Source organism: Podarcis vaucheri (genome assembly GCF_965113315.1).
Source record: "Podarcis vaucheri genome assembly, chromosome: 13".
NCBI lineage: Eukaryota > Metazoa > Chordata > Lepidosauria > Squamata > Lacertidae > Podarcis > Podarcis vaucheri.
In genome coordinates this window covers 24277358-24290620 of record NC_138751.1, presented here as the reverse complement: position 1 = coordinate 24290620, position 13263 = coordinate 24277358, and the positions used below count along the sequence as shown (strand labels likewise).

Below are 13263 nucleotides of genomic sequence, written 5' to 3'. Positions count from 1 at the left end.
GCAAAAACCTCTAGAACCCGTGACTGGAAATCATGACACAAACAGGAGTGTGGATGAGCCTTACCTCTTCCAAGCCCAGATACAATAAAAGAGAGCTTTGGGATCTCCTACAGGAATATCGGCAAAGTTTTTGTTTGCTCATTATTAGACCCGTAAGAAATGATTTGAAGATCAGCAAGTTAAGTTCCCTAAACTTAACACTCTCGTCAAATGAACTGGCTATTCAGATGATTCCCTCACCTGAAATCTGCACGTGTACATGTCTCTCCCCGCAATTCCGTTGCTTAAATAGCACCTGTGGGGCTGAGGTGGTGGGGAAAAGATTTGGAGAAGGGCATGGTGTTAAAGGTTACATACTGCCTTTCAGAGCACCAGATGCCAGTGCTGAAAGCAAAACAAAATGAATTAGCTAAGCATGACATGCAGATCATTGACTTGTGGTCTTCCTTGATGCATCACATCTGGCTTGGCCACCAATTCTATGTAGCATGTACACCAGGCACAGGGAGCCTTTTGCCCTCCAGATGTTGCTGGAACTACAAATCCCATCAGCCCCAGCTAGCAATACCAATGGTCAAAGATGATGGGAACTGTAGTCCAACAGCACCTGAAGGGCCATTGGTTCCTCACCCATGATGCAGACTGTGAAGATGAGCTTCAGTTTTGATGGGAAAACATAGGGGAGTGGATTTCCCCAGCCTTTCATGGCAAAGTGGAGGTTCTAATCACCACTGAGGGTTGTGAGCAATGACCAGTTTTAGATTATTTGGTCTGGGACCAAAGTATTTCCTGCCCCCTCGCAGCATATGATCTCAAAGCCATAAGGAGGGCAGCAGAAACTTTTTGAGTTCTGTGGAAAGAAAAAAAGGATCTGGGGTTTCTATAGAGTCATGGGTAAATGTGGGCAGGCAAGTCTTACCCTACACATCAGTTTCCTACATGGCCTTACCTCTCTGCCTCCCTCCCATAATATGGAGGTAATAATATAGAAGAACTACCTTAGAGACTGTTGTGAAGATAACTGAATGTGTACAAGCTAAGTCTCATAGGTGGCACCTGCAATGAAATGTTAAGAGTGCGCATCCTTACCTCCCAGCCCAAGAGCTCCTGTTCAAAGTTCAGGTCAACTAAGTATTCCTTTAGGATATGGTAAACTGTAAGGGGCTCCATGCTTCCACCCAATTTCCCTTTTCCATTTGACATTCAATATTTCCGGGCTACCAAGCATCCTCAATCTTCAGTGGGCTGGGTTGCCTGCTAATGGGGTTTTGTTTATAGTGTACTTCTGCAAACCTCAGGAAGCATGCTTATTTGGGACTACAAAGCCAGTAGCACTTACCACCAGCTTCACTACTAGGAGATGTGAATTGCTTGTGCATTTCCCCCGAGGCATCCGATTGGCCAGTGCAAGATGGCGGCATGGTGAGGCTGAGCCTCAGTCTCTGTCTCTGACCCACCCTACCTGGCATCTTTGGTGTTTCATTTTCATCACAGTGTGCTGGGAACTTCCCTGTTCTGCAGAAAATGGCCCTGGCTTGTTGCATGAATGGGCCACCTTGGCCATAAGAAAAGAAGCAAAAACTCATTCCTCTAGAGACTTTATTGTTAAGAGTCAGAATTCACCATCAATGGCTCTGGGGGAGAAAAAAAAAAAAACACAGAGCCCACACATTCTCAAATACAACAGGATCCCATTACATTATGGAGTTTAAATTCCAGCTGGAATCCATTTCAAACAATGCCCGTATATACAGGCAGCTGAACCGTTAACCCCCAGTGCCTATTCAGGTTTGCAGAATAGGTAAGGTGACTTTCTAACTGGACCATTGTCTTTTGGGTTCACAAACAACTCTTTATTCTGGGTTTTGACGAAGCGTTCTGTGCCACTCAGAAGTTTACATACTGAATACCCTCACCTACAGCTGATTCCAAGAAAATATTTTACCTTATTTGTTTTGGATTGCTTATTCTGTGAGATCAACATGGCAAACACTATTGATACATTTAGGTTTGTTTTTTTTTTAATACAGCTGATAACATTCAGAGAACTGATACAGTTGGAATCCCGTTACAGAGTTAAGCTGACGCAAAGTTTGCCCTCCACGGCACCACAAGAGCCCTGCTCAAAGCCAGCACCCAGAACCCACTACAGTCAGCCCTTGTTGCAAAAATAATAATTATAATAATAATAATCACAGCCGATAACAATCGGGAGTCTCCTCCACTCATCTCATTACACAAAGCCAGTATAACTGTAGCCTGTTGACATCTGTGCCTGGCACAGTCACAACAAAGCAATCTGGCTCAAGCCTCCAGCAAGTCTCCCCTCCCAGCATCCCCCCTGAAACATCCTGAAAAAGGAACAACCCCACCCTCCCCAACCCCTAATTTTAGCTTTGCCCAGCCTCCCAAAATGCCCCTAACTGCCCAAATCACTCGCTGTCGTAGCAGGAACCGTACATGCACATCACAACGCAGCTACCATCTACAAGGGGTTTCAGGTGGGAAAGAGAATGGCTAAGGTGAGGTGTCTGCATGGGACGGGCAAGGGGAAGATGAGAAACGAAAGCGAGAGAGATGATGGGCAAGGAGGAGCGGCTGAGGGCTCCGTTTCTATTTAAGTGAGAATGGGGAAGAAGAGAAGTTGTCTAGGCCCTGGAGAAGGAGCTCTAACCTCCCAAGACAGACGGAATGGACAGAAATCTCAGGAGATGAGGCGGGTAAGGAGGGCAGAGGGGTGATGGGGGTGGGGTGAAGCAACTGCCAAGCTGGGGGGCACCACGTCAGCATGACAGGAGCATGACAAGTCCTTCTAAGGGGGGCTTGTGCGTCTCTCTTGTGAGGTCCTGCTTTTTTTGCCTACGTACACTCCGGAGGGGACAAAGAGAGAGAGAGCTAGCAAGGCAATCTGTTGCCCATCCAGGCTACTCCAAGAACGAATCACTCAGAAATCAGGGGGAGGAGGAACCATGGTTAGTTATGATCTAGACAGGAGAGAAAGAAAGAAAAAAAGAAACCCAACGCTAATCCAGACTTCCCTTATTAAGGAACCTAAGTGTGCAAAAGGAGGGAGGATTGAGGAGAAATTCAGAACAGGTGCAGGATGATCTAACAGTTTAGAAAATGTATAGTATTCCATCCATACCTCCCTAGGTGCCGAGGGGGGTCACTAAGGGAACCGGGGTGGGGGGCCGACACTAGTCTTGAGGTTACGGGAGAGAAGAGGGCAGGGTTGGCGAGGGAGGGTGTGTATGTGTTGGGTGAGAAGGAAGGGTCAAGGGGAGTTAATGTTTGTTTTAAAAAGAGTACAATTGCATCCCATCTGGGCCTCCCTGGACGTTTAGTACCGTTAGGGGAGATCGTCACATGGCCCAGTGGCCGGAGTGCATTGTGGGATAGCAGAAGAAGTCCTGTTTAGAGGTGGGAGGCGGCCTCGTCCCCTGGCCCGGCGCTCAGCAGGACACCTCCATGGTGGGGGCTGGCGGCTGAGGTGCCCCCGCCTCGCTGCTCTGGGACAGCGTGCGCGAGCGGGAGCGGTTCCCGTCCCCTGAGGCGGCACTGGACAGAGAGGCGGTGCGCGAGCGGGAGAGGCGCGTCATGCAGGACGAAGCCACTGTGGGGAGGAGAAAAGAGAAAGGGGCAGAGTCAGACAAAGCTCCTGCATGTAGCCAGACATAGGTCGCTCCTCCCAGGTCTTGCTCCTCCAAGGCAGGGTGAGCAATCAGTGCAAGGTCAGCACAGTCTTCACATGGCCACTGCAGCTTCTAAGACACATTTGGGACTGAGCACCTTTGGGTGTGAAATACGGATCTGGAACTACCAGGGAATTGTGCAACACTTGCTGGTTTCATATATGTGTACAAGCTCACCTTTCTTCAAATTCCCAGCACCTGTGTGCACTGAGACCCGCAGAGCAAGTTAAGGGCTGACCAGGGCAGTGGGAAGTGAGAAGCATAGACACCATCTCTGGGGGACCCTGGGTTCTGGGGCACCCACAAAATTTTCACTGTGGTTGCCCGTTGGGCCTTTTGGGGCCTATCGCAGTCACAGGAGGGTCTGATGGGGCCCGTTGAGTCATGTGTGCCTCACACTGTGTGATGTCACACACGTGACATCACGCACGCACACCAGGCACCCCCAATGTGAGGCAGAACCCAGTGCAACTGGGTGGGGTAAGGGAGAAAGACCTTGAGGCAGACTCCGCTGGGAAAGGCTCATGCAGCAGATTTCAGATCATGTGAATAACTGGCATAGTCCTCAACAAGGCCTGCGGTCCTGCTCCCTCCATCACTTATTGCCATTTTGCATTGTATCCTTTCTCCAAAACAAAGCCATGCATCATCACCACTTTCTTTCCCCCACCCCCAAATATTTTGCACAGTCAAAGCCTAGATTGGGGTGCAAATTGATCGAATTTGTACATAATTAGGTCATTTGCATAACATGTTGATAATGTGAGCAATTTTGTTTTGGAATGCAAACTTAGGGTTTGCATGGTGCAGAACTGCGGCAGTCCTTGTTGTCCGATAGTGTCGTACAGCATACGACATTATACAAAGGCACATCACCAGCCTTATTGACTTAGGTGCACAACAGAAATCCAAATAAACCAAATTTTGCTTTCTCATTGTCACAGCAAACAGCTCGGTGTGTCCTAACTGGAGGTGGTGTAAGTGTGAGTTTTAGAGAACACGGGAGTGAGGAAGTCACAAGGGAGGGTGTGCAGGCAAGTTGGGGAGAGAGTGTGTCAAAGGGTTATAGGTGGTTGGGTGGAAATACCACAGAAGGTACCTGACCCCTGACTCAGTTTCTTGTCCAGTACATAAGGGACTGAGGAGAAACAGGAAAATATACCTCAGTCTACAAAGAAAAGACACGCCCCCCCACCCGGGACAAGAATTCACCACTGGCCACTTTTCAAGGGTTTTGGTCAGAACTGGCTTCAGTTTCTGGACACCCCCAGTTCCCAGGCAACTTAATCTAAGAGGCCCCCAGGAATGTCACAAGAAGGCGAATGTCAGCTGGGGGAAGGATGGAGGGAACATGGTGCTTGGAAAGAGACAGATCCCTTCGTTACTGCAAGGGGCTATGGGGAGCGCTGTAACTGGGTGCAGGGCCCAGTCAAGGTGGAGACAGTGAACAGGGTCTTCAGATGCTCACAAAGGAAGGAAGAAGATGGATCTCTTAGTGGGTCTCAGCCCTGGCAATCACACAATTGGATCAGCCTCTGATGTTGGCCCTAGTAGTAGTCACAGGAAACCACACAGCTGAGGTATTGAGGGGACGGGTATTCTGAGAAATCTCTGCTCTGGCTCAAACATTCCCAGTAATGCATGCCCTCTGAGGGATGTATGGAGGACGGGGCAGAAGGTCTAAGATCCAATACTCACTGTATCCCATGCCTTGTACGAAGTACTTGAAAGCCTCAGTCAGTTTACCAGGCTGAAGGACGGAAGAGAGGGAAGAGAGAGAGAGCCAAGGAAAACATCAGAGGTGTGCTAACGTCAAGGTGGAAACATAACCAGCCAATCCCTTTTTGCATCATATTTGTAATCTTGCCTCCCTCTTACAAGGTAAGTACTTAAAAAAAAACCCCACACCAATGCTTGGGGTTGGAGGCAGAAGAACCCACAATAAGTTGGAAAATGTCTGGCATGTTACCTCTCCAAGTCAATTTGGGTAAAAACAACAACACACAGTTAAAAAGCAACAATTGGACATAAGTTCAGTCACATTTTGGGAAGGGGTCTACGCCCAGTTTCAGGACAAATACAATTTTTCTATGAATGTTGAGTTTTATTTTTTCTTATCCCAAAAAGTCTGATATTCTGGGGAAGCAGGTTTCTTGTACAAGATCTGCCAATCTATTGCAACTGATTGGTCCTACTAGAAAACAGCAACCGTCCAGAAGCACCCACAGGTATAGATTTGCAAGTTATTGGGACCTTGAAAACTTTTGTGAGATGCATTTGGAGCTGGAGAAACAGCAGCAGGGAAGGGGAAATTAAGCGCTTGCTCTCCAAACTCTATACCACCACTTCCCAAAGTGACTTTTCTATTTAAATTGAAGAAGTGTGCACAAACTTTTGAAGCACGTCCTAGCAGTAGGTACAATGCATTGAGGAACATTAGGGAGGGTTTAACTAAGTGCAGCAGAATAGACAGAATCCAGTCCTGCCCCCAACCCTCCCACCAGTCATGCCAGCCTGTCTCACCTGGGTCAGCTGTGGTTGTCCTCCAGAATCTGCCATCTGAAAGAAACAAAGAGAAACCTAAATGGGGAGCAACTGTCTACAGGCTGGAGAATATGCAAGACTAAGGAGGAAGACCTGGCCATCTCTCTTAAGTGGCCGCCTCCCACTCTTAATGATTCTCTGCAAAGCACAGGTTGTTGTTCAGTGACAGCAGAGGATGAGGAAAATTTGAATTTGGTTAGTATGTGTGCGTGGGAACCTGAGCTGATTTCTGTATAAACATGAATAGACACACCAAAGCTTTGACACCAGTGGAACCTCAGTCACAATCTACCAAGAATACTCCTGTGCCCTACCGCCTAGCACAGAGAATCTGTGTTCAGAAAAATCCTGCCCCTCTCCAAAAGGAAACCTTAAGAAAGCATTTATGCATTCATCCTTCAAAGATTTAAAGTTATATAAACAAAGAAGTAACTGTGGTGTGTGGTGTGTGGGAGGCAGCAAAAAAGATTTAGGCAAACTTTAGGAATCTCAAAAGTGATGTTATGGGGATGGTATCCAAGCCCTGAAAGACAGAGGTAGAGGAAGTGGGAGGTGTCGGGAGACAAAATGATGGTCATAGAAGAAACATGGAGCAACCGGGTTTTTAACACTGAATTTCATGGGTATTCTTAATAGGTTAAATTGCTTTATGTAAGGTGCTTAGAGATTTTTGTTGGTGATTGTATATAAGTCTAGCCTAATGAAATAACAAATGGGAGAAGTGATGATAGAATATTTGATTTCTGCACTTTTTGCCTGTCAAATCTATGAAGACGACCAAATCGGATTGGTGACTTGTATTATCTGAAAATTTCCAGGCAGGACTTCTGAATGGTAACTGGCCTACCTTTAGGCAGATGCAAACAAGTTATTAACAGAGATTGTGGCTAGCTTTCTCTCTCTGACGACAAAGCATGAAAGGAAATCTCTCCTGATCAAACCTATCCTGTATGGCTGCTGTTTCTCATGCATTACAGTTTTTAATCTGGTTATGTTATTTATTTTGTTTGGCTCACATTTAAGTTCCACATTTTAAGGTATCATGTTGTAGATCTCATTTTAGACATTCCTGCTATTTTATATCATTTATGCATTGCAACCCACTGTAATGTATTTTGAATGTTATGCTATGTATCGCTGTTGGCTTAATTTTGTTGAGGTCTACAAAATAACAAAGGTACAGCAGCAAAGTTAATGGAAGCCAAAAGCTAGACTGGCATCCCCTGCAGTGGCCTCGAGAGGCATTGCTTACCTTGAGGAAAGAGGTCTGGGTAGGGTCCAGTTTGGAATTGCACTCCACCTGGCGGGAGAGATAATGGCAGCGTGAGGATAAAGAGCAGAGCCAAAGTGAGACAATAGGCATCTTAGTTCCTGTCAAAACCAGAAAGTAGAGGATGGGCAGAAGGTCCAATGGCTCCATAGTTTTTGGGTGCTGTGGAATTTTTGAGAAGATACCTGGCACCATCACTCACCACTGCATCTTCATGAGGGGCCTGGTCTCCCACCACCAGCATGACAGGACACCTGGCAATGTGGAGAAGAAAAATGTGTCAGAAAGTTAAAGCTGCTGTAAAGGTTGCAACTCAGCTTACTTGGGTCTTGCAAACAGGTGAACAGCTTTTGAGTTGGGGCATCAAGAGCCCTACTTTACATTTCATGAAAAGCTAGACAGCCATGGTGATTCGTAGAAGGGGGTGGAACCCAAACCACAGTATGGTAGTACTTTTATTAGGACCAAGAAAATGTCAAAAAAAATAGCAAGCAAGCTTTTGAGTTCTCCACCAGTCTTGAGCAAGCTAAGCAGGATGGGGGAGCGAAGAATAGAAGAAATGTTTGTAGGTTGAAACAGTCTGAAGATGGGATTCCAGCAGTCTGGGCCCTCCCTTGCAGACTCCTGCTATTTTCAGGTGGGATGCAGTCACAGAGTGGCAAATTCAGGTTGTGCAATCAAAGCCGATAGGGCACTTTTTTTGCACAACGAACTCTGGGATGGGAAAATAGACTTGAAGTATCAGATCACATTTGCTTCCTGCAACACCACACCCCATAATGTCCCCACAAACAAATAAAAACGGATGATCATTAAGCAGGCTGCCCGGAAGCGGCCTACAGGCTACAACAGCCTCCTTCAGCCTATGCTCTCCAGATGTCTTGGATGGCTGCGCTGGCTGGGGCTGATGGGAATTGTAGTCCAAAACATCTGAAGGGCTCCTGAGGTCTCCGGGTTGGGAAGGGCTGTGTTACACTGTCCACAGGAGAGCAGCTGCACTGCAGGAGAACTCTGAAGACTCCCCTCTCCCATACAGGCAGAAAAAGCCAGAGGACAAAAACTGCAGTGAAGGAGTAGCTGTTGGCTGCCTTCCTCCCGCCCTTGCCCCAAGTGACTAATTTTTCCCAGGCACTCAGAGGAAGAGAAGTCGGGGAAGTTAGCTGCTAAGAAAAAAAATAAAATAAGAGGAGATAAACAACAGAGGGGGAGAAGCAGCCAATGATTCCTCCTCCACTCCAATTGATCTCTATCACCTCCCACTCTCTCTGACTCTCGGTGCAGAAGCCATTAGAAATCACAACAAACAGATCTCTCATGTGGTCAATGTAACATGTAGTTATGCTCTCAGGTACTGCTGGTGATATGTCAGGCCTCTCTGGGTGGTGGGGACAGCAGGAATCCTTGCCTCAGTGTCAATCCAGGGCATGTCTATCCTGGAAGTTTGTGGAAAAGGGGACCTGGCAATCAGCTACACACTCTTGCACACTCCATCAGCTCAGACCCAGCCATTTTGTTTGGGGTGCAGAGGTGCTTCCTAAGGTTGCTTAGCAACCACAGTACACTACTGATACCCTCCTGTCTCAGGGTCAGCTCAGACCTAGAGGCCATACAGACCATTTTGGGTGGGTGGAGAGTGGCGTCAAACTTCGAGAGCCACACAGTTTTACTGTCAAAAATCCTCAAGGGAGGACCACACTACCCGCCATCCTGCGAACATTTGAGGAAGCAGGGCAGCCGCCATTTTCCCAGTAGCAGCTCCATCTGCTCCCTCCATCCAATTGTGAACCAGGGGTACAAGACTGCAATTGGGAAGACCCTTAAGGAAGGACCGTAATCTCCCTGCATATAAGGTGTCAATATTGGGAACAGCAAAATTATAATTACTGGTTATTATTCGTTATTGTTGTACTATGTATTTTGGGTCTACAGACTGCAATAAGGCTGTGTGTGAATTTTTCTTTTGCCTGGAGAAGCAATATAGCTTGAGCCAGCCCAGGCCCCTCATGAAACCTGGCACAAGAACCAAGGCCTATATCCAAATTCTACAGAGATGGAGGTCCTCCTTCCCATTAACTTCCCATTCCAGCAGAGTTTTGCTGTTATAAAAGGGTGTGCAGCTGAATTTTGTGTCAATTCAGGGCGTTGGTTTCTTTTTGAAAATAAAATAGCTCAACCAAAAGAACAGCTCGTGGCTCCTCAAAGGAGCAAGGATACAAGAATGGGAAACTCATGAAGATGAGCACACACACAAAAATCAGGGTTATAAACAGCTTTTTCTGGGTCCCTCAGAAGAACATAGTCAGGGCCCCTCCTTTTTATTGTGAATTCATGATGTTGTTGGGGATGTTATATGTGATTCCATTTTCAATACTGTTTGTGCCTGCAAGTTGCAAGGTGGACATACTGCTTCATTTCTAATTGGTGCATGCCCTGTGACTTCCTGCTGAAATCCTTTAACTTTTTATACACAGATTTTCCACTTTATTCCCCCCCCCCCACTTAATTGCCCTATAGCATAAGAGTGACACTCCAAATGGGAATGCCATAACATCAGGGAAGCACTGCAGAACAACTTATCAATGTGTGAACCTCTGGTATATATTCACCACTATTGCACTATTATTGTGCCAATGACATACAGAAATTTAGGAAGCTTCCTTGTACTGAGTCAGACCATTGACCCATCTAGCTCAATCCTGTCTACACTGACTGGCAGTGCCTGTCTAGGAGATGCCAGGGATTGAACTTAGGATTTTATGCATGCAAGACTTTACCACTGAGCTATAGCCCTTCCCAGTGGCAAAATGCACCTTGGGGAATCTGGAGGCGCCCCCCAGTGGCCCTTCTGTGTAGCCCCTGCTTGATGCCTGCAGAATTGGCTCCTTTTCCTCACTGGTGTGCCCAGAAAGCTGGCAGGTGAGCATGTGACAGTAGCGAGGATTTTTGGGGTGGCAGTTACTGGGGTCTTGACAGATGCCCATGGACGCTGACCCACTAAGTTGGGATCAGTGAAAACAACAAGAAGGAACAAAAACTGCAATGCAAGATTGCCTTCGCTCAGACACAACATAAGAAATTGCTGTTTTTAGCATCTCTCTTTCCACATCCCTCTTGCCACCCCTGGGAGTTATTCACAAGGTCACACCTTTTATTTTCGATTAATTAATCATGCAAGCCAGTCCCTGAAGTTTCAGAGTGAAGAAAATAAAAGAATTGCTGGGAAAACAGAGCAAGCTTGTCACTAATTAATCTAAAATAAGATTAATGAGGATGAGAAGCAATGCAGGAATAGGTGGGAAGGCACTGACGCATCTTAAAAAATTCTGCTCTTCCAGCTTTTCCTCCTAGAGATTCTAAAGTACTTATATATGTTTGAATGCAGAAGTGCTTTAAAAGTACAGTCATACCTTGTTGTGCAACCGGGATCCATTCCGGAGCCCCGGCCGCTAGCCGAAAAGGATGCAGGGCAAAGCGCCGCGCCTATGCACGCGTGTGGAGCAGTTTGGGCTTCTGCGCGTGCGTGAAGCGCGATTTATCGCTTCTGTGCATGCATGAGCGGCAAACCCGGAAGTAACCCGTTCCGGTACTTCCAAGTTTGCAGCGGACATTCGCCGGAATGGACGCTAGACAAGGCGGATGTTCGCAGAGGTATTACTGTTCCTATGCCACTGTTCCTATGCCTTTAAGCAATGCTTAATCTGCAGGCTTTAGAAGGTAATAAATTTCACATCCAGTTTCATGAATAGCTGCACTGCTAGCACCCCAAGCCGCTGCTCAAAGGCACAAGAGCAGGCCAGACCAGTTTTCCTGTTCAGCTGGCAACCCTCTTAATGTGCATCTTTTTCAGTGCTGTGCTAGGATGAACTGTGCATCAAGTGTCAACCCGAGCCTCTAATTTGTATTTAAAAAAACCAATTCCCTTTGCTGCTGACAGCATGTGAGCCCTACCAGAAGCAAAGGTGGCAATTTGAGGACACAAATGTGTGAAAGAAAATGCAGGGGCTGGCTGGCACTCACTTGAAAGTGATGTCTCCTCCGCGCTCCAAGCTCAGGTCTCTGCGGCTGTAAGGGGGGAAAGAAGGGAATTGTAAGCTTATTTTTTTTCCAGCCTCCTAAACAAAGACCTCCTTATGCAACCCGCTCCCTGCCCCTGCATACCAATACCATCACTAGGCTCTCCATATGCTGGGCTCCCTTGTTATATAACTCTAGGTCTAAGAGTTGCCAACCCCTAACTCTTCAAAAAAGTGCTCCTCTGTCTTGATCACTGTGGCCCTTCCAAACATCTCCTCTCCATACAATTGTTGAAGGCACATAAATATCCCTCTAACCAAGAGGTTGGCAACCTTGCCAACTTTCAGGACTGAGCGTACTGGTCAAATACGAAGAAAACAAAACAATCCCAGCACAATCAGTCTGAATTCTGCAGCCAATCTACATCCTACACCAAAGCAGAGCATAATTCTCTAACCTGATGAAAATTTGCATCATCCTCTTATTTTGCATTGTTCAGTTGCAACTGTTTTAAAAAGTTTGCATCACTGAGGATACGATCCTGATGCTTTACTCAACGGGTGGGAAGTTGCCACTGGGGCATTTTGGGGTGGCATGCTGAAGCCTTGACTCTCGTGTCACATCTGCATCATGCATTGAAAATACATTGAAAGTGAATGGCTTCCCCCCAAAGAATCCTGGGACCTGTAGTTCACATCTTGCAAAGATACAATTTCCAGCACCCTTAACCATCTACAGTTCCCACGATTCTTTAGTGGAAGCCATGTGTTTTAAAATAGGGTTGCCAAGTGTCCTCTTTTCCCAGGACACACCTTCTTTTTCAGGGGTAAGATTTGGGGCAAATTGCATTCATTTGCTTTGAATGTCTGTCATAGGATCCTCTATTTTGCTCTTCAAAATATGCCATCCCTAATATATGCTACATTGGACCCCTCAGCTGCATTCACCTGGAGCTAGCCCAAGGGAAAGGAAAAAAAACATCATTCCCACCTTATATCCAGGCTTGCAGGGCTTTAGATGTGGGATTGCTTTGCCTTTCTGTTTTTACTAGTCATATGGCGAAGCAAAGAAGTATGCAAGCCATACTCTAATGTTGGGAAATCTTTTTCAGCCACTCATCCAGCACCTGAGATTTCTCAGACCTTCAAACATATTCTCGCAGCCATGAGGCCTGGAAACTTGCTTCTTCCTTTTTCTTTTTATACATAAAGTTAAGATTCTCTGAAGATTGAATTCTACCACCAATATAACATCCTGCATTCCCCCCCCCCCGAGCTGCTGCAGAATGCCAACACACACACACACACTCCTCCCTGTGTCTCATCCCTTTCTCTGGGCCAACCAAATGGTCCAGTGACTAAACAACTGCAGTTATTATTTATCATTATCCCATCTTTTCACAACCACGCACAAGGCAGCTTACGTATGACTGAAATAATACAAAGGCTTCAGTCATCTGCCTTTTAACTTGAACAGTCCATCAGTTCATTGATTTACGTTTAAATAATACACACCAGCATATTGTCAAAACCTTTAAACAGAGCAGCCTTTCTGAGAAGCATGAGGTTAAATTTATGAGTGAGCAAACCCCCCCCCCCCACAAAAAAACAAGTAGCAAGTTCATTAGAATGGCAACTCCTTAAACTGTGTTCCATGAGAGGAAATGAGGATTGAAGGAAATTATTAAGGGCTTCCGTGAACCTAAACCATCTACCCAGGCCCAGGTTCAGAAGGCTCCTTTCA

General features: G+C 46.4%; 1 protein-coding gene across 7 annotated transcripts in view; it reads right to left on the bottom strand.

The window, feature by feature from the left end:
* Nucleotides 1-1582: 1582 nt before the first annotated feature.
* NDRG2 (NDRG family member 2) overlaps nucleotides 1583-13263 on the bottom strand; it is a 42250-nt gene continuing 30569 nt past the window's right edge. For 4 of the 7 annotated variants that reach the window (XM_082196034.1, XM_082196037.1, XM_082196035.1 and 1 more), the window contains 7 exons: nucleotides 11524-11568; nucleotides 7709-7760; nucleotides 7489-7536; nucleotides 6216-6251; nucleotides 5391-5442; nucleotides 4797-4830; nucleotides 1583-3613 (listed from right to left, as the gene is read on the bottom strand). In XM_082196034.1, the coding sequence (XP_082052160.1) occupies nucleotides 3415-3613; nucleotides 4797-4830; nucleotides 5391-5442; nucleotides 6216-6251; nucleotides 7489-7536; nucleotides 7709-7760; nucleotides 11524-11568 (466 nt within the window). In that variant the 3' untranslated portion in view covers nucleotides 1583-3414. Of the gene's footprint in view, nucleotides 3614-4791; nucleotides 4831-5390; nucleotides 5443-6215; nucleotides 6252-7488; nucleotides 7537-7708; nucleotides 7761-11523; nucleotides 11569-13263 lie in introns of all 7 variants that reach the window. The other 3 variants (XM_082196039.1, XM_082196040.1, XM_082196036.1) reach the window with 2 other exon arrangements.